General features: G+C 33.7%; 1 protein-coding gene across 2 annotated transcripts in view; it reads right to left on the bottom strand.

The window, feature by feature from the left end:
- The window catches only part of LOC142319349 (INO80 complex subunit B), a 46000-nt gene that overhangs the window by 1975 nt on the left and 21409 nt on the right, over positions 1-22616 (bottom strand). For both annotated transcript variants that reach the window (XM_075356552.1, XM_075356551.1), the window contains exons 4-6: positions 21710-21839; positions 10177-10277; positions 7006-7178 (exon numbers count right to left, since the gene is read on the bottom strand). In XM_075356552.1, the coding sequence (XP_075212667.1) occupies positions 7006-7178; positions 10177-10277; positions 21710-21839 (404 nt within the window). The remainder of the gene's footprint in view (positions 1-7005; positions 7179-10176; positions 10278-21709; positions 21840-22616) is intronic.

The following is a 22616-nucleotide window of genomic DNA, read 5'->3' as shown; positions in this document are numbered from 1 at the left end:
CTAGGCCAAATTGAAACCGATCCTGATTTTCTAAAAAATTTTATTACTGGTGATGAATCTTGGACATTTGAGTATGACCCAGAAACAAAACGAAAGCCAGTGCCAGAGAAAGAAGTGGCACACTTCAAACTCACCACATCCCAAGAAAGCAAAAATGAAGAGATCAAAATTCAAAACCTAATTTGTTTCTTCAATAGTAATGGCATTGTCCATAAAGAATTTTTGCCTACAGGATAGACTGTAAATCAATATCTTTAATGAGAATTCTTGAAAGATTGTGGAAAAAAGTTGCCCGTGTAAGATCAGCCATCAAAGACAACTGGATGCTGCATTATGACAATGCACCTTGTCACACTGCACTCTCAATTAATTCACCTTGAGTCCCTGAGACTTTTTCCTGTTGCCGATTTTAAAAAACTTCTCAAATGAACCATTTTGGGGCAGTAGAAAACACAAAAAAAATGTAATCAAACATCTGAAGGATATTCCAGTTTCTGAATTCCAACACTGTTATGAAGAGTGAGAAAACTGTTTGAAGCAGCATTGTATGGCTTCCCAAGGGAACTATTTTGAAGGTAATACAGTGCATGTATAATTGGATTGTAAATAAAAAGTTTTTCTGAATCAGTCTCATTACTTTATTTACACACCGCGCGCGCGCGCGCGCGCGCGTGTGTGTGTGTGTGTGTGTAGTTTTTGTGCATTTAAACATAATTTCTAACACACATGAACATGATGACACACATATGAAATATAATAAATTTTAAAAATATATAATATTATATAATATAATATATAAGATATATAATGGTGCATTTCAGTAAGAAGAGATTTTGGCAGAAATGGCTCTCATGTAATACAGCCAAAAGTCATTTAATTTCCTGCCCTGTACACCTGTGGAACTGCTGAATGTTAATGCTGCATAAATTTTATGAAGGGCATCAACCATCAATAAAATGCAAGGCAGCCCTATAGATTACACAGTTATTTATCTGGATTCAAAGCTCTCTGCTGATGGTCAAGCATATGTCAGCCTTAGCCGAGTTAGATCTCTCGATGGACTTAGGATCAAAGAATTGGGCAACTCCAAATTAACAAAGGAAGAAAACCTTGCAATAATGAATATTATCAGACATACATCGAATGAGAAATCTTTTATAAAAAGTCATAAAAACGTTTGTCAAAAATTGTGATAGTTAATTAAGTAAATGAAATAAAAACATCACTAATTCGTTACTTTGTATAGTAAATGTTACATTGAATATTTGTTTGATATTTTATTAATATACTTGCAGACGCAGCAATGCTTCACTATTGCTAGATTTGAGTATATATATATATATATATAAATAATTATATAGATTAAATGAACACAATTGAAAGTTTTGATAAAACATTAAGACTGAAAATGACGGAACTTTACAAAATTTAACATTTTACTTTCTCACTATCTAGCAGGTCCAAACTAATTCAGAAACCTTCGTGGGTGTGCGCACAACTCACCAAAGTTTCATCGCAATCGGATGAATGGTATATCCTATATATATATATATATATATACAGGATTAGAAATTTCAATATATTATGTTATCCAAATTAACCTACTAATTAAACTCGTGCAATGTATGAAAATAATTTGATTAAAATATGATTAAAAAGTATGAAGCAAGTTTTTAAAAATTTTTGTAACATTATTTGTGAACAAACAATGGTTTTTATGTACCACCACTAGAAAAAAAACACACAGTGTCAGTTCTGGACTCCTTGGAGACCAGGATGTAGGTCCTTACCAGCCTATCCATCGATATCCAAATTTTCTATTCAAAGCCTGGCTGATGAATGTATAAAGTGTGGGGCGTGTACCATCTTGTTGGAAATGAATTTGTTTTACGTTTTCAAGTTCATCTGGTTGAGGAAAACAGTAATTGTTTAACATATCCAGATAAACATTTCCATTGAGAGTCTTTTCAGTAAAGAAAAATGGCTCGATTACACGATTTTTCATCATGCCACACCAAACATTAACTTTAGACGTGTCGTTTCTCAAAACTTACATCTGGGTTTTCAGATCCTCATATTTGCGAATTGTATCTGTTAACACACCCATTAATATCAAATGTAGCTTCATCTGTAAAAATTATATCGTAAAAAAAGATTTGTTTTCATTAATTTTATGAAAAATTTCAACACTGAATTTGAAGCGTTTTTCTCTGTAATCAGGTTTCAATTCCTAGAGTAGCTGGATTTTACATGAGTGTAATTTCAATCTTTTGTGTAAATTGTTTGTTTTTGAAATTTCTAACTCGAGGCTTCAACAAGAGATGAATTTGTTAGGACTCCTGATCGCAGATTGTCTAATTCATTCAACAACTTCATCTGATACTCGTAGTCTCCCAGTTGATTTTTCTTTAAGAACAGAACCCAGTTTCTTTGAACTGTTTGAACCAATATCGTGATTATTTTCATGCATTGGCTCTTTTCCCATATTCACATCAAAACACAAGTTGAACTAAAATTATGGACTTTAATTCGACCTGCCACAAAATACACTTTGCTTTTTCTTGAACAGCAAACATAGTAACGAATTAAACACAACTCAGCAACAATAAAAAAGAATGGTGTGGTGTTCTGAACTGCTGTAACACAAACTTTTGGGTTGGAGGGTATCAGGGCTACCAATATAACTGCTCAAAATTTCCCTACTATATTGATTTTTTTTTTTAATCTCTGGGACCACTGTTAGGTATTGCTTCACAGGATAAGATGAATGACCAGTAGCCTGTGAAAATGCCATGTCTGATCAGGATTCGAACGCGGGACCTCTGGATGAAAGACCAAGATGCTACCACTCACTGCCTTGATCTGAATTACATAAACCCCAATATTCTTTTAATATGATCCTGTATAAATAACAAGTTCCCATGGCTAATAAAATGAAAATAGTTCGTAGAGGATTGAGTACTACATGATACTCAACAGCTCGGCATGCTGATTAAAAGTTCTGTGAAAAAGATGAGAAAACTATCTTTATCATCACTTTTCTTTATTTGCCTGGCATAAAAGAGTTGCACACATGGTAATGGTTTTTAAGATCTCAATTTTAACATCGGTCTTCTCAAAAGCTACATAGCATGTTAATTATTTGCAGCAATGAAAGATTGGAAACTGTTTACAAAAAAAAAATTTCTAAAAGAGATGTCCATTTTGATTGTTAAACAATGATCATCAAGAGATACTGAGAAAATAATATATAAAAAAATTAAATAAATAAGAAAAGAAATCACATAAATATTAATTTACAAATAAACAATACTAAAAAATGAAAAGATACAAACTGTTGTTTTAAGCAATTCTAATCACAAGATTTAATTAAAAACACCTAACTATTGATAAATCCTCCAACTAGGACTGCTTACTGTATTCTCTTCCAGTGGCGGCTTACGTATAGACACTGTGGAACTGCAGCAACCCCTATTTCCACTTGATATTATTGATAATATTTAACAAACGAGTCCTTTTTTTAAATTCTTTCTTTATACTTGTACAATATATAATCCTTAAGCTTAATGTCAGTAGCCATCCCCCAGTTTATAAAAAAGATACAAAAATCTTTGTATGGAACTGTGTGCTTTACAGTTCCAGCGGCGTGGTGTTTGGTTGTTGTGAAAAAGCTGCACATGAGGCTGCAAAGAGAGAAAGAGTACACTGTCGCTCCTGCAGCACCTGACATTGGCATGCTGATGGAAGGTAGTTTTTTTTTTTTATTCCGCATGTGTATAGAACGTTCCTTGTTTGTTCCCTTTTCTAGTTTAGTCGGTGAAAGGAATATGAAAGTGGTTTAGTTCTTTCAGTTTTTTCTTAACTGCAGTAATAAGCCCTCATTGAGAACTTTTCATTTTCAACAATATATCATAAGTGGTGCTTATTTTCATTGGTTCCAGAGTTATAGCCAAATAAAATTTTAATTAATGAAATATTTGCATCTTATAAAGGGAAAGCACATCAGTTCAAATCAGACTTCATCTCCTTTTCTTTTTTTTAACTTTTTTTTTTTTAATTTAAATATATTGATTTATTAATAATAATTATTAACCTCTGATTGTAAAAAAAATTTATGTTAAATAATAATTCAATAATAACAATAAAAAAAAATATGAAAAACATCAGAAGCTATTAGTGAAATAAAATTTTATATACTTTTAAAAATGTGTATATGTAATTTAATAGCCATACAAGGAAGTCATCCAGAGTCCACATCAAATTTTTACAAATTATGTTTTCATACTAATTTCATGGAAGCTTCATGTAAAAATACTTAGAATATCAAGATGACAATAGCCTAAATTATGTTATTATGGTATAACAATTCAGTATTAAGCAAAGATCATAAACAAATAAAAAATATATTTGAAATGTTTTGTTTTTAAAAATCATTTGCTGATTTTATCTGGAAAAAACTTACTTACTACAGGTCTATTAGAGGCATTTTCATCAATTTTAAAAAATTTGATGTGGACACCACATGACTTCTTTGTACAAGTTGTGGAAAAGTCCGTCACCAGGGGAAGCCTGCAGAATTCGTTCTCAGTCCCTTGCTGTGGAACCTCGTATTAGATGGATTTTTGGGACTGACATTCCCAAAAGGGGTCACAGCCGAGGCTTTCGCCAATGACTGTCTCCTGCTAGTTCATGCTAACTCACAACTACAGCTGGAAGACCAAACTTAGGCGGCTTTGTCAACTGCTGAGAGCTGGATGGACATTCAAAAGTTAAGGACTTCTGTGCCCAAGACAAAGTTTATACTTCTAAAGGGTTCAGACAAATTATCATACAGTTGTAACCCCTGTGTATTAAATATAAAGGCTGTTTGATCAGCCAAGTTCGAGTTCATAAGAGTACCTAGGTGTTTTGTTTGATGAGAAGTTGCTGTTTAGCAACCACATTAGGCAAGTAGCAGCGAATGTCATCTCAGTGATGCACAAGCTTAGGTGGTTTGCTTGAAACAATTATGGACTGTCAGGCCATCATTTGTATATGGTGTACCGAGGTGTCTTCAAACGTATGACCTCTTACCTCTGTTTGGACACGTAGATTGGAAAGATATAGAGCACTTATTCAAAATTTAAGGAGTGCCCAGCACAAAGCCTTAATTATATGCACTGGTGTTTTTAAAACAACCTCCTACGAGACTCCCACTGTATTGGGAAAGGCTCTCCCAACTGATTTAGTAGTGAAAGTTCGGGCAGCCATGTGAAAATTGCGAAGAGGCAATGAGACCGAGGTATTTGGGATGTGGTTCTGAGCCAGACCTGTACAGAGCAGAACAGTAATCTCAATGCACCAGATTTAAATTCTGAACAGTTGCCCATCTCCTGCCTGTGGAGGAGGCTTTACAGCCTCGAGATGGAAGCATGGCAGCAAGAATGGCACGCCACGACTAAGGGAAGGTATAGATTTATACAGGATCTGGGGGGATGGTATGCCTCTCCTTCATTTTTAAGGGCAATAGGAGCCCGAGTGCTCTCCAACCATGTAAATTTAAACAAATATTTGTTTCAGTTCTGCCTGGTAGTTGTACATCTGCGGGAGGTCCAGTCGAACAAACACATGATGTTCGACTGCCCAGCTCTTGGGGGGATCAGAACTCGGGCTACTCTGGACTTAGAGGTCAAGGGGAAAATTAGCCGCTCACAAGCAGTGAATTAATGTGGCAAGAGCCATATTGCTGGACCGTGTGGGAGTTCCTAGATGTGGTTGCTTTGTTTAACCAACTAAAGTAGTTTACCTAAGGGAAAAGACTCCTACCACGCTGCTGTAGGAAGCTAACCAAGAGATATGGCTGGCTACCAGCCAGATTAAGGCTCTAAGCGCTTTAATGGTGGACAGGTACTTGCTGGCATTCAGCGACCTAGGAGTGGCAGCGAATTGCTGTCTGACAAGAGAAATTAATTATTGATAGTCATATATGTTTTAGTAGCTGATGGGATGCGCCCACCCATTTTAGTGATATATGACAAGTGGACAGTATCACAAGTGAGTGGTTTATGTATGGTACCATGCTTATTCTGCTGAAGCTTTTACGTTAACTCTAGGAGCTAGTTAGGACACTGGTTGCTAAACTGTTCCGTGGTTCAGTAGCCGTTTGTGGCACAGACATTCGGTCTTATGCTTTAGGTCAACCAAATGGGGTGGTGGCAAGATAAATGCAAAGCTAACCAAAGACTTACTTGCAGGCCTATTAAATTACATATACACATTTTTTTTTAAATGAAAAGTAAATAAAATTTTATTTCATTAATTACTTCTGATATTTTTCCATTTTTTTTATTTATTGTTATTATTGAAATTATTATTTATTATATTTTTTTACAATCAGAGGTTAACAATTATTAATAAATCCATATATTAAAAAAAAAAAATTAAAAAAAGAAGTCTGATTTGAACCGATATGCCCTCCCCTCATAAGATCCAAATATTTCATTAATTGAAATTTTATTGGGCTATAACTCTGGAACCAATGAAAACAAGTACCACTTATAATATGTCATTGTAAAGCTCTTGACGAGGACTTGTTATTGCAATTATAGAAAAATTCAAAATTCAAATCTTTTGATTTTGGGCTTTTTTGGACACTTTTAGTCCTGTCAATTACAATCAAAAGGGGAGGTGCACAACTAGATGTTACAACAGTCCTAAACCCAAAATTTCAACATCTTACGGTTAATAATTTTTGAGTTATGCGAGTAACATATGTAGGACGTCACACCAAAACTAGTCAAAATGGATATTTCCATTGAAATCTGAAAACCGAAATTTTTCACGAACACAATAATTCCTTTACTTCGTACAAGGAAGTAAAAAAGGTTCAATATTTATCCATTTGTAAAGATTAATGTTAAAAAAATAAAAAAACATAACAATAAAACTGAGAACAGGCACACAGTTTTTTCTTTAAAATATATTAAAAATCACTACTCTTGAAGTCTGTTAAATTCAAATACTTACATGACAGGTTTAAGGGGAATATCGGGCATATCTGGTGGAAAATATACAGTGATACCATCTTGTGCCTTACGGTAAATAACCAATGGAACCTGTCTTCTAGCATTTTTACCTCTGCTAGCTACCTTACCCATCTTGCTCTCCTGTTTTCGAAGCAAACGCTCCATTGTCTTTTTCTGAAATAAAATACAAAAGTAATTTCGATTAAGAAAAATATTCTTTTTCAAATTTAACCTTATCTATATTAATATAAAGTAACATCATTCTAATATAAGTAACAAATTATAAGTACTATTAATATAAGTAGGTTCTACATTATACTACTATACTGTGCAAATTAACTGCGACAAAGTAAAGGAGCATTCTTTTTCAAAAAATGTTGCTATTATTCATTATATGCCTTTATATATGAAGAAGCTTGTCTGAAAAGTTTTGAGCCTAAAATAGAAAGACGTATTTTTTCTGTCAAATATAATTTTATTTTTCAAGTCTCCAATTAAGTTGATATACTTTTTTCCAACAATGCTCTAACCTCTTTAAACCTTCCAAATAGTAACGTTTCCAGAAAATAACCATTTAAATATGTGATAACCTCCTTGTCTGATGAAAATCTCTTTCCGTCAAGCGAAACTTTAAAATAAGAAAACAAGAAAAAGTCGCCTGGGACCAGATCTGATGAATACGGTCAATGAATTAAAGTGCAATTCGTGAATTCTAATATGGCAACCATCAAAGTGTAAGCAGGCGCATTGTCCTGATGGAAAAGCAGTTTCTTCTTCTTCAAATGTGGTAGTATTTTTACAATTCTGCCATTAACTTGTCAAGTAATGATGCGTAATACTGTGCCATTATTGTTATACCTTTCTGAAGAGAATCGATAAACAAAATTCCTTTACTATCCCCAAAAAAAAAAACAGTCGCCATCAACTTCCCAGCCGATGGAACCGTCTTCGCCTTTTTCGGAGCAGGTTCACGATTTGCAGTCTAATATTTTGACTGTTATTTCATCTCAGAAGTGTAGTGGATCCACATTTCATGTACAGTCATGAATTAACGCAAAAAATCTGATTCGTTTTGCTTTAAGTGCTCCAACAGGGCCTGGGAAATATTCATTCAAATGCGTTTTTGGTCCAAAGTGAGCAAACGCGCAAATAGGTTACATATATCAAATTCTTCACTTAATATATGACAAATCCGTACTTTCGATATCCCCATAGCCTCTGCTATCTCTTTAACCTTAATTTGTCGGTCGTCCAGTAGCATTTGGTGAACTTTTTCGTTGATATTGATGATGGTTACAGTTTTTGGCCGCCCCGATTATCATCAACCAAGCTGATACGACCGTGTTAAATTCAGCTGCCCACCTTTCCATAGTGGCAAATGATGGGACAGAGTCCTTGTAAACAGCGTTCAACTCGGTTTTAATTTGCGTAGGCATATTGCCTTTCAAATGCAAGTATTTAATCACAGCATGATATTCTATTGTTTCCATTTTCACAATGAATTACTCACACAACAACTGAGCATCCAAAATGGCTGAAATTTTAGTGAGTACCTTTCAATGCATGAATACATTCCCTAACCCTGAATACATTCATATTCCCTTTGAATACATTCCCTAACTTTTGCTGTTGAAGAGTCCTGCCATCTTCATTTTAAGGCTCAAACTTTTCAGACATCCCTCGTAAGCTTAAAATTTGGCATCTTACATCAATACTTAGATGAATTCATAAGAAAGTAAAAAATAAACATTAAACCTTTAGCCTGTGCAGATCCTAGGTACTGACACTAAAGGAGAGTCTTCATTTCTCTACCAAAGTATATTACAGGTTGTTGATTTGCTGAATAAATCATCCTTTGCAAAAAAAAAAAAAAAAACAACTTTTCAACTGTTAAGGATAGTGAATCATTACTACATGCTTACAATAGATGGGACCAAAACCCAAGTGGTTACTGAACATAACAAGGCTTTCCGAAGGTTATTTATATTTTCACAAAAAATAACATTTTTTGTGAAAATTACAGAGGACAACTGCTTTTATTTACAGAATCTATAATCACAGAATAATATATTTCAATGCATTTAAAACCTCGATGCCGCAGATTAATGAAAATAATGAGATGTTTACATATATCACCAAGACATCTGCCCGATTACTGCAAAAAATGTAATGTAATTCAATGAACATTCATCACAATGTTAAGTCAAGTAGGGCATGCAGATTTAATAAGGATTTATATAACAGAATGGTTGGACTTATCATAAAATTTAATATCATATGGAACTATGAAATCATATTACAGCTGCTACGACACAGAGAGACCACAACATCCTCATATATGCATGAAACTAAATGTATTGTTTAGATACTTGCTGAATCTGCAAAGATGCACAATAAGACTTTATGACATGTATAAAATGCTTGGAAAGTTTACTTTCATTTTAATATAACTAAAAATCTGTTAATAACCTTTCTACAAAGTCCATCGAGTTGGTGTAGTGGTAAACTTGTTACTGCAAATCAGCAGATTTCGAACTCGAAAGTTCTACAGTTCAAATCCTGGTAAAGGCAGTTACTTTTATACGGATTTGAATACTAGATCGTGGATAACAGTGTTCTTTGGTGGTTGGGTTTCAATTAACCGCACATCTTGGGAATAGTCGAACTGAGATTGTGCAAGACTACATTTCATTTACTTTCATTCACATTTACTTATCATCCTTAAAAGTAATAACTTACAGTGAAGCTAGAAAAGAGAAGCTAAACAGAGAAAATAAAGAGTAGCTTTTTAAAATGTATCACACCTGCAGGATGATTCCAAACTGGACACAATCTCTTGGTAGATGATTCTGCATCCAAAAATAACAAAAAAAATTAAAAGCAGCACTAAATTTACCCCTCAATTTGATCCCAGGAATTTTACTATGGTTTAATTTCACAGAGGAAGCAGAAAGCAGGGCTAAATATTCCGTGAGCTGAAGCTCACTAACGAATTATTTTTCTGACTTATGGTTATATGAACATTTTCTCTTATTTCTGACTACAGAATCATCTCCCGAGAGATTGCCATGCAGATTTGAAATCACTTGTATATGAATAAGCTGGTAAATCTACTTCATTTACAAGTAATTATGGTTTAATAAGAAATAAATAAAATGTTAAAATACTATACCTTATCTTTTTCTCTTTTTTCATCTGCCTGTTGCTTTCTTTTTTGAGATTTAATAGCAGCTTTCTGTACCATTTCTGGTGTCATTACTTTCTCTCTGTATCCTATAACAACAAATTAAATTTTAAATTCAGTTTCATAAATTTCTAAATCCAGTTTCTTTAGATCAGAGGACGACGATGGTTGAACAACCACTATTTACTACAAATGCATTGACATAACCTATTTTTTTTTTTTAATTCCTTGATAAATTTATACATTTTTAATTATATTTTTCATTGCATACAATAACACCTGTTATTATACAAATTCCTAGAACATTTATTCATGGTAGATGATAAAATTGTAATTGTAAGATTAACATGTCCAAAAAATAGTAATTTTTTAAAACATTTACAATACGTAGACATCACTTTAAAAATATATAGAATAATGCTTCAAGAATATTTTTTCAGAGATATTATATGAATCCTACATCAGTGAGGATGAAGATGGCAGTATTATGAATACAGGATTCCCACTGAATTTTAAGAATTGTTTTTCCTGATAAATATAGTAAAAATTTCCACTCCCATAACGCTACACTATTGCCTTTTACTCTAAAAAATATATAATTTTTTTTTCTGACTCCACCCCATCCCCATAGCAGGCCAACTCATATCTTTTTTTTATTATTTATTATTACATTAATTTTTGACATGAAACATCTTTAAAATCACATCAAATCATACGGTTTCTAGAACAGAAATTTATTGTGTAACGAAAAGGTCTATATCGTCCTGCCTTAATAACACCCTAACTATTAGTCTCATGCGGTGTCATTTTACTTACATGGTCATAACCATGTAACTTACATGGTCAGCTCGCCAATACGACTTTGAGTTGGCATCACTATTGAGCAGGTTGGTGGGGAGGGGGGCACAGTGCAGATCAGCCAAACTTAGAACTCTCGCTCATTTCCATTCAATGTAGCTCACGATTTAGACATGATAGCATGGTTAGTTGCGTGTTTGTGTTTAGAGTTTTGTCAAGGTAGATTGATTTAAGTAATAATAAGTGAATTTTGGACAATATTTATGTGTAAAAAATTAAAGTAAAAACGTATAAAAATTCAGTGTCAGCCTCAGTCCACGCAAAAGACAGCCGGAAATATAAATTATGTATATCGTTAAAAAGGGGAGGTTATGGGCTACGCACAGATATCCTGATATCCAGTACCGAGCGAGCGAGACTGTTTCAGGAGTGTTGGCATACTCAGTGAATGACGCCAACGGCACGAGCACCTCTACCGCTGCTTATTATGCCTTATATCTCTTACTTCTCAAATCGCAGACCGATGTTGAACAAAACTGTCGTAGAATATTAGTTGAAATAAATATCATGTACCATTTAGTGTCCATTTTTTTTGTTAAAATTAAAATCAGTACATGTCTCGTTTTTATTTCAATCTGATACACTAAATGTGATTCGCGTACGTACAGACAAATGCAGGAACTAAAAAATTTTCCATTGGAGACTTTCAGTTTTGTTAAAAAATTATGGTGGCTCTCCCGTTTAACTGTACAGATATGTAGGTTGGTCTGTAGCTCAGAGGAACTTCATTTAAGGTCTGTAATGTTTAAATGCGCCCCGACACGGGCCACCCCTGATTTTTTTTAAAGTTTGTTTTTTAATTATTTTTTTTTACAATATACAATTACAATTAAGCAATTTTTTTGTGATAGATTTTCCAGTAAATTACATTGCAAAATAAAAAATAAAAAAATAATAAAATTAATAAGTTTCTTGCATAAAAATGAACATCAAGGTAACCAAAAACAACACAGATAAGAAATATACAGTAACTAAAGCAATTTTTAAAAATAATCAGTTCACACCTAAGATTGCTAAAAATTTTTCACAAAAACTAGCTTACAATAGTTTGCAAAGTAAACAAAAAACAAAGTTTAATAATTTGGTTTGCATAAAAATACTAAGAAACACAGATTTCAATTTAATAAAGAATATATGATATGTATGATCACAGCTCAAAGGAAAACTAAAATTACTGTGACTAAAAGTAATACAGATAAGAAAACAAGAACAGAACACCATATTTTGAACAGAAAATAAATGAAAGATATTTACTTGAAAGATATTTTCCCATTAATGTATTTGCAGAATGCCATCAAAGTACGGTGCAAGGCCATGATTGATGAATAATAGAATTTACCAGCTCCAAGTTGGAATTTTGACGCTATACAACTATCATGAAACATTGATTTTAAAAGTTACACTGATATTTCACATGAACTTAACGATAACATATTATGTACAACATTGAAAACCCACATAATCTTCGCTTTAGATACATCATTTTAATTAACAAAAAGAAGTACGTTTTCATTTTTCATAAATGAAGCTGAGGATTCAAATGTATCAATTGCTACTGAAATGCTATTACTCTGACCAGAACATCCGGACAAAGAACACACAGATGTATGTGGGACATTCAATAATTAAAGAGACAAATTGATGTAGAAAAAATGTGTATTTTTACAAAATGAGACTTTTAATACTTCTCAACATAATCCCCAACAATATTAATACACTTGTCCCAACAATGAACTAGTTTTTTATACCCGATGCAAAGAAGTCTTTGTCTTGTTGTTTGAGCCACTTTCTCACAAATCCTTTGACCTCCTCGTTGTTGCTGAACTTTTTTCCGTGTAATGCCTCCTTGAGTGGACCAAACAAATGAAAATCCAAGGGAGCCAAATCTGAACTGTAGAGAGGATGTGATAGTATCTCACAACCCATTTTTCCAATGGTTTCTTGGGTCAGCTGGGCGGTTTGAGGGTGAGCATTGTGTAACAATATTACACCTTTTCTTTGAAATCTGCAACGATTTTCCTCATTGCTGGCTTTACTTTTTTCATCAGCATGTCTGAGTAGTAGACACTGTTTATTATATGCTGATTTTCCAAATACACACAAAAGATGACACCATGGGTATTCCAAAAGACAGTCAACATGACTTTTCCTGCTGATGCTTGTGTTCTGAATTTCTTTCAGACAGGTGAGCTGGTGTGTTTCAATTTCATGCTTTGACTTTTGGACTCTGGTTCAAAATAGTGAACCCAAGTATCACCACACATTAAAATCTTGTTTAGAAAAAGGTTCATTCTCCCTTTCATTGCATTCTTTCAAGTCTGTACACACTTTGAGACTTGTTTCCTTGTGTTGTTGTGTTAACTCTTTTTTGAGGAGCCACTTTACAAACGTTTTGCTGTACTTGAGCTTGTTACTGATAACGTTATGAACTGTGCCAACACTTACTGCAATTGTTTTTGCTATACGTTTAACTGTAATACGTCGGTGTTCACAAATAATGTTGTCAATGCTGGTTTAAAGTGGAGTTGACACTTCAACTGGTTGGCCAGGACGTTGCTCATCAGTCACCTGAGGTTTGACCGTTTTTGAACTGTTCTACCAACATATAAAAATTTCCGTGGTTCATACAACTTTCACCATACTAAAAAATCATTCAAGAAAAAATTTCAGCCAGTTTTTCACCTTCAGAAAGCAAAAAATGGATCGCTGAACATTGTTCAACTAATGTGGAAACTTCAAGTGAACATGCCATCGTTAAATACAATATCGAGATTATAAACAAAACAATTTTTATCTGTCAGCTGTTCTCAGATCATCTCAGTGATGCCAACCTAAAGTCAAGAAAGTACAAAACTCCTCCTACAAACTGTTTTATTTCTACATCAATTTGTCTCTTTTAATTATTGAATATCCCTCATATCATAACTGTTGACCAAAGTTTTAGTCTGATGAGTTGAAGTATCACTGGGAGATAAAAATGTTTTCAGTGAAGGCTGAGAATTCCTTATCTTAATTATTTCATTATGCTGCTTTCCATTGCTGTGTGAATACTACCTTTTGGCCCACACTGCCTGAATCAAAAAATGTTTTTTATAGAAATCACAAAAAAGCATGATACACATCTCAACCTCTTTTCAACCAACTGAATTCTGGGTGTAAGTTTATATCTAACAACTGGTAATAAAACAAAGTCTTTTACTTTTTTTTTTTTTTGTCTTCAGTCATTTGACTGGTTTGATGCAGCTCTCCAAGATTCCCTATCTAGTGCTAGTCGTTTCATTTCAGTATACCCTCTACATCCTACATCCCTAACAATTTGTTTTACATATTCCAAACGTGGCCTGCCTACACAATTTTTCCCTTCTACCTGTCCTTCCAAAATTAAAGCGACTATTCCAGGATGCCTTAGTATGTGGCCTATAAGTCTGTCTCTTCTTTTAAGTATATTTTTCCAAATGCTTCTTTCTTCATCTATTTGCCGCAATACCTCCTCATTTGTCACTTTATCCACCCATCTGATTTTTAACATTCTCCTATAGCACCACATTTCAAAAGCTTCTAACCTTTTCTTCTCAGATACTCCGATTGTCCAAGTTTCACTTCCATATAAAGCGACACTCCAAACATACACTTTCAAAAATCTTTTCCTGACATTTAAATTAATTTTTGATGTAAACAACTTATATTTCTTACTGAAGGCTCGTTTAGCTTGTGCTATTCGGCATTTTATATCGCTCCTGCTTCGTCCATCTTTAGTAATTCTACTTCCCAAATAACAAAATTCTTCTACTTCCATAATCTTTTCTCCTCCTATTTTCACATTCAGTGGTCCATCTTTGTTATTTCTACTACATTTCATTACTTTTGTTTTGTTCTTGTTTATTTTCATGCGATAGTTCTTGCGTAGGACTTCATCTATGCCGTTCATTGTTTCTTCTAAATCCTTTTTATTCTCGGCTAGAATTACTATATCATCAGCAAATCGTAGCATCTTTATCTTTTCACCTTGTACTGTTACTCCGAATCTAAATTGTTCTTTAACATCATTAACTGCTAGTTCCATGTAAAGATTAAAAAGTAACGGAGATAGGGAACATCCTTGTCGGACTCCCTTTCTTATTATGGCTTCTTTCTTATGTTCTTCAATTGCTACTGTTGCTGTTTGGTTCCTGTACATGTTAGCAATTGTTCTTCTATCTCTGTATTTGAACCCTAATTTTTTTTAAATGCTGAACATTTTATTCCAGTCTACGTTATCGAATGCCTTTTCTAGGTCTATAAACGCCAAGTATGTTGGTTTGTTTTTCTTTAATCTTCCTTCTACTATTAATCTGAGGCCTAAAATTGCTTCCCTTGTCCCTATACTTTTCCTGAAACCAAATTGGTCTTCTCCTAACACTTCCTCCACTCTCCTCTCAATTCTTCTGTATAGAATTCTAGTTAAGATTTTTGATGCATGACTAGTTAAACTAATTGTTCTGTATTCTTCACATTTATCTGCCCCTGATTTCTTTGGTATCATTACTATAACACTTTTTTTGAAGTCTGACGGAAATTCCCCTTTTTCATAAATATTACACACCAGTTTGTATAATCTATCAATCGCCTCCTCCCCTGCACTGCGCAGTAATTCTACAGGTATTCCGTCTATTCCAGGAGCCTTTCTGCCATTTAAATCTTTTAATGCTCTCTTAAATTCAGATCTCAGTATTGTTTCTCCCATTTCATCCTCCTCAACTTCCTCTTCTTCCTCTATAAAACCATTTTCTAATTCATTTCCTCCGTATAACTCTTCAATATATTCCACCCATCTATCGACTTTACCTTTCGTATTATATATAGGTGTACCATCTTTGTTTAACACATTATTAGATTTTAATTTATGTACCCCAAAATTTTCCTTAACTTTCCTGTATGCTCCGTCTATTTTACCAATGTTCATTTCTCTTTCCACTTCTGAACACTTTTCTTTAATCCACTCTTCTTTCGCCAGTTTGCACTTCCTGTTTATAGCATTTCTTAATTGCCGATAGTTCCTTTTACTTTCTTCATCACTAGCATTCTTATATTTTCTACGTTCATCCATCAGCTGCAATATATCGTCTGAAACCCAAGGTTTTCTACCAGTTCTCTTTATTCCGCCTAAGTTTGCTTCTGCTGATTTAAGAATTTCCTTTTTAACATTCTCCCATTCTTCTTCTACATTTTCTACCTTATCTTTTTTACTCAGACCTCTTGCGATGTCCTCCTCAAAAATCTTCTTTACCTCCTCTTCCTCAAGCTTCTCTAAATTCCACCGATTCATCTGACACCTTTTCTTCAGGTTTTTAAACCCCAATCTACATTTCATTATCACCAAATTATGGTCGCTATCAATGTCTGCTCCAGGGTAAGTTTTGCAGTCCACGAGTTGATTTCTAAATCTTTGCTTAACTATGACATAATCTATCTGATACCTTGCAGTATCGCCTGGCTTTTTCCAAGTGTATATTCTTCTATTATGATTTTTAAATTGGGTGTTGGCAATTACTAAATTATACTTCGTGCAAAACTCTATAAGTCGGTCCCCTCTTTCATTCCTTTTGCCCAGCCCGTATTCACCCACTATATTTCCTTCCTTGCCTTTTCCAATGCTTGCATTCCAATCTCCAACTATTATTAAATTTTCATCTCCTTTTACGTGTTTAATTGCTTCATCAATCTCTTCGTATACACATTCTATCTCATCATCATCATGGGCGCTTGTAGGCATATAGACGTTAACAATCGTTGTCGGTTTAGGTTTTGAATTTATCCTTATTACAATGACTCTATCGCTATGCGTCTTGAAATACTCCACTCTCCTCACTATTTTCTTGTTCATCACGAAACCTACTCCTGCCTGCCCATTATTTGACGCTGAGTTAATTACTCTAAAGTCACCCGACCAAAAGTCGCCTTCCTCTTCCCACCGAACCTCACTAATTCCTACTATATCCACGTTAACTCTATCCATTTCCCTTTTTAAATTCTCTAGCCTACCAACCTTTTTTAAGCTTCTAACATTCCACGCTCCGACTCGTAGAATGTTATTTTTTACTTTTCTGGTGACCCCTTCCTTAGTAGTCCCCACCCGGAGATCCGAACGGGGGACTATTTTACCTCCGGAATATTTTACCAAGGAAGGCGCCTCCATTATTGCTTTTGAAAATGCAGAGAGCCACATTTTCTTGGAAAAAAAAAACAGCTGTAGTTTTCCATTGCTTTCAGCTGCGCAGTACTCAGAGGACTGAGTGATGTTGATATGGCCGTTTAAGTCATTGTGACTCATGCCCCTAACAACTACTGAAAGAGCTGCTGCCCTCTTTCAGGAATCATTCCTTAGTCTGGCTCTCAACAGATACCTCTCCGATATGGTTGCACCTTCGGTCCAGCTACTCTGTATCCCTGAGCACTCAAGCCCCCTCACCAACGGCAAGGTCTCATGATTCATAGAGGAGGAAGTCTTTTACATTCCTGCCTAATGCTATAGCAGAGTTATAGCTATAGAAGGATAATTATGGTAATCGGTTTTCACTGGATCTTTATGTTTTGACACCTAAGGAACCCACAAACCTGGTTGGAAATTTTCCAGATGTTCATATGCGTGTTCAGTGTTAGGTGTCGCACCCTAAATAACCTTATATTTCCAGAACTGCTCGACCACTTTTGACCAAACATGATCAGATTACTTCTATATAAGGGCATTTATCCATTAAATTTTCAACTTAAAAGGTCAAGGGGGCGAGGCTGTAGAACAAGGTCACCATAAGTACCTCAAAATTTGCCAAATTAAGGTTTTATTTTTCTTAGGCACATTTCCTAACACTTAAAAAAAAATATTTCCAAAAACATTTTTATGCAAAATCTCAAAAAATGCTCTAAATAAACTAGTGGCTAAGTAGGTATAGTGTGTCACTAGTACTTCCTTCTCGCCACAAGGTGCGATAGTGTAGCACTGACTTACAGCTGCTTTTACATTGTAACATCACAGGTGAGCAGTAGAATTAAATAAATGAATTATATTTAAAGTTTAAAAAAGTATTTAAAGTGGTTCATCACACCCATACAAATAAAATTTGGTATGCGTGTGTGCTTTAGTTAGAATCATTGAATTAAATAAACAAAACCTTTATCCTACCCTACTAAATGTCATTTGTAGATGTGTCTGTATGTGTGTATCCCCCTTAGGTTAGCATTGGAATGTACCGATCACTAGTGGTAAATTCGCTAAATACGCTACAAACATGTGCGCTAGCAAAGCTGTAAAGTATAAACTTATGAAGATTAAAAAGTAGAAAATAAAAAATAATTTAAAAAAAAAATTTTAAACACTACTCTGAGATTAAATGCACTAAAGGGTAAAAGATAATTTTAGGACAATATCTCAAAATGGATTTGACAAGCTTTGATGGTGATATGTAAGATTATGTGAAAGTCATAGCTTCAAGTTAAAAGTTTCATGTTTTAGCCAATTTTTTCTTGTACATAATGAATGGCTTAAAGAGTGGAATACAACACGCATCCGAAAAAATGGTCAAAAACATCACATTTTTAATTTTAAGCTATATCTTTCACATATTACATATCACCTTCAAAGCTGTTGTCAAATTAATTCTGAGATACCAGCCTAAAATTATTTTTTAACTTTTTGTGTATTTAATTTAAGAGTGGTGTTTCAAAGATTTTTTATATACTTTTTATTTACTTATGTGATTGTTTTTCTTCATAAAACAATGAACTGTAATCAAAAAGTAGGCCCTGGAATGTACCGATCACTAGCAGAAAATCCCGATTCGTTAGCATCAATTTCTACAGTTAAATTTCTAATTTAAATCTCGTTACATCAATTTTACATTAAAAAAAAATATATATTTTTACACAAGAGGTAATCAAATTTGGACACTTAATAATCCCATTCCAAGACACTGTATACCAAACAGTGGGCCTAGCTGTGGAGGCGTGCCATAGGTATGCCCTGCAGCTAATATTTAAATAAAATGACAAATATTTTAAATTGTGTGTGAAAGCTGTGCAACAGAAAAAAGCCACATGGCAGCAAAGTCCTGCAACTGGTTCGTCAGCTTTTTTAGATGCGGTTTAAAAGTAAATAATTACTTAAAACACAAAAAACATTCATGGTGGTTTGAGAGAAAATCCAAGAAAACAGTTAACCACTTCTTGTTAAAATTTCACCAGTGAAAAAATTAACTGCAATTTAGAATATTCCTCCTTTCATTTAAAAGAATAATTGGGGAATGTAAGTAAGAATACGATATTTCAATGGCTGCTTGATGCACATAGTTGCAATGTGCTGGGTGATGGGATCGCCACTTCCCAATGCCGGAAAAGTATATCAAATATATTCTGGAATTACTTTTATGTTTCATGTTGTGTGTTAAACTCACTTTTACTTTTCTACAGGTAGGTAGTTCAGTTCCTTTGTTTAGTTAAGTCCTTTTAATCTTACTAACCAGGTTGGTCTAGTGGTGAATGCGTCTTCCCAAATCAGCAGATTTGAAAGTTGAGAGTTCTAGTGTTCAAGTCAGTTATAGTCTAGTATAAGTCTAATGTTCAAGTCAGTAAAGTCAGTTATTTTTACACGGATTTGAATACTAGACTGTGGATACCAGTGTTCTTTAGTGGTTGGGTTACAATTAACCACACATTTCAGGAATGGATGAACTGAGGCTGTACAAGACTACACTTCAGTTACACTCATACATATCATCTTCAATCATCCTGTGAAGTATTATCTGAACGGTAATTACCAGATGCTAAACAGGAAAAATAAAGTCTTACTTAAAACTCTGTAAGAAGTGTTTTTGTATAAATTAAATTTTCCACTTGCCAACAATTTAAAAAGTGTAAATCCTAGTACTTTCAGAGCTGTTACTTCGTCTTCAGGGATTTTCAAAAGATGCTAATTGAAATTCAAATCAATAATCATTTTTAAATTAAACTGTTAGGTTCATAATAGTCGGTCATTAAGAAAAAAAAAATTAATTCACACGTCAATAAAACAGTAACATCATGTTTGTAAGATGTTTGCAACTATTATGAAATAAATTTTTTTCCGACTGTTATGAGCATAATAGTTTAATTTAAAAATGATTATTCATTTGAATTGAAAAATTAACATCTTTTAGAAAATTCCTGAAGATGGAGTAACAGCTCTGAAAGTACTATGATTTATACTGTTTAAATTGTTGATAAGTGGAAATTTAGTTTATATAATTGTATTAATACCAATAGTGCCAAATGCTTAGTAAATGAAAGACGTATTTTGTTTTGAGTTCATCAAATATAGTACATCAACAGAGATGTTGTCACTCATGGCATCTGCATCGGTGGCATCCAGGCCAAGACAGACTGGAATATGTCAAAAGCTGAGATTTCAAAGATGACCTCTGGTAAAGCCCATAAGGACTAGGAACACAGGGGTGGCAGAGGGTGTCTTCCCCTTCGGGAATCAGGATTACTTAAAAAATTACTTTATTAATAACATAACCTTAATTCAGTAATAAAAATGAAATTTTTTGAAATCGTTTGCAATTTTTCCTGATTAAATTTATATTTCCTGAGTTTTCCTACCTGTGGGAACCATGTAATGGGATTTTAATATTAACTCCATAGATTATATAGTTGTAAAATGCAACTCCTGTTCTAAGAATATCTAAAATATCTTCCAGTAGTGTAATTCCAAATATTTGAAAGAGAATCATTAAATTTATTTTTTTTTTTTTTAATTTTATTATGCTTAAAAGAACAATTTAGAACTGAAGTAACAGTACAAGGTGAAAAGATAATGATGCTATGATTTGCTGATGATATAGTAATTCTAGCCAAGAGTAAAAAAGATTTAGAAGAAACAATGAATGGCATGGATGACATCCTACACAAGAACTACCACATGAAAATAAACAAGAACAAAACAAAAGTCATGAAATGTAGTAGAAATAATGAAGATGTACCACTGAATGTAAAACTAGGAAGAGAAAAGATTATCGAGGCAGAAGAATTTTATTATTTGGAATGTAGAATTACTAAAGATGGACGAACCAGGAGCGATATAAAATGCCGAATAGCGCAGGCAAAACGACCCTTCAGTCAGAAATATAATTTTCTTACATCAAAAATAAATTTAAACATCAGGAAAACATTTATGTAAGTATATGTTTGGAGCATAGCTTTATGTCGAAATGAAACTCGGATGATCAGAGTACCTGAGAAGAAAAGATTAGAAGTTTTTGAAATGTGGTGCTACAGGATAATGTTAAAAATCAGATAGTTGGATAAAGTGACAGAAGAGTTGTTGTGGCAAATCGATGAAGAAAGAATCATTTGGAAAAATATAGTTAAAAGAAGAGAGAGATTTATGCGCCACATATTAACGTATCCTGGAATAGTTGCTTTAATATAGGAGGGACAGGTAGAAGGAAAAAATTGTGCAGGCAGGCAACGTTTGGAATATGTAAAACAAATTGTTAGGGATGTAGAATGTAGGGGGTATACTGAAATGAAATGGCTTGCACTAAATAGGGAATCCTGGACAGCCGCAGCAAACCAATCAAATGACTGAAGAAAAAAAAAAATGCTTATCTACGAAATATAAATAGTAATAATAATATTAAAAATATATTACCAGATGGCAGTGCTAATAACTGTTGATCTGGTGTAGCTTCTTTATCAGTTTTCCTTTCAAACATCGCCCTCTGTCTGGCAGTCATCAAATTAGGATCTTTCGGTTTGATCTTTTTCAATTCATCATCAACCTTATGACACACAAACAATAATATGAACATAAAATTGTCAATGATTAAATTTGTAACTTTAAAATACTAGTTTTGATAGAAATTCAAAAATAAAACTGCAAATCAAACGATATAATTGCTGTAGTTAATTTTTCAATTCGCTTAAAGCTTTATTTTTTCTTTTAATTTATGTTTAGCACTATTGGAAACCTCTGCTTTATCAGAACATATATATAACTGGAAATTTAAATAACAAAAAAATAGTTAAAAAATTTTAATGTGGAGAAAATTATGTTTTTATTATCTCTGTCAATGATATAAAATGAACTATTCTACTGATATTACAATCTGCAGCATATAATATAACTATTATTTGAAAAACAATAATTTATTAACGATATATATATATATATATATATATATATATATACACGAGGTGTGTAAGAAAAGTAATGAGACTAACTTTTTATTTACCAAAGTTTTTATTTTTTTCAAACAACAATATTATCCCCTTCAAAGTAGTTCCCTTAGGCGCTATGGGCGGAGTTGTTGTTCCCACTCCTGATAGCAGCGGTGGAAGGCTTCAACTGGTAGGGCTTTTAACTGGTCGGTCACAGTCTTTTGAATGTTCTCCAGAGCTCCAAAATGACATCCTTTTGAGACATGTATTAATTTCGGGGAAAGGAAAAAGTCACAAGGACTCAAATCAGGTGAATACGGCAGTTGAGAAACCGCAGGAATGCATTTTGAGGTCAAAAATACCCTGATGGAAATTGCCGTGTGACACAAGGGATTGTC

Source organism: Lycorma delicatula, chromosome 2 (genome assembly GCF_047948215.1).
Source record: "Lycorma delicatula isolate Av1 chromosome 2, ASM4794821v1, whole genome shotgun sequence".
Classification (NCBI taxonomy): domain Eukaryota; kingdom Metazoa; phylum Arthropoda; class Insecta; order Hemiptera; family Fulgoridae; genus Lycorma; species Lycorma delicatula.
The sequence above is the reverse complement of the archived record's forward strand: the minus strand, read 5'-3'. Positions and strand labels throughout refer to the sequence as shown.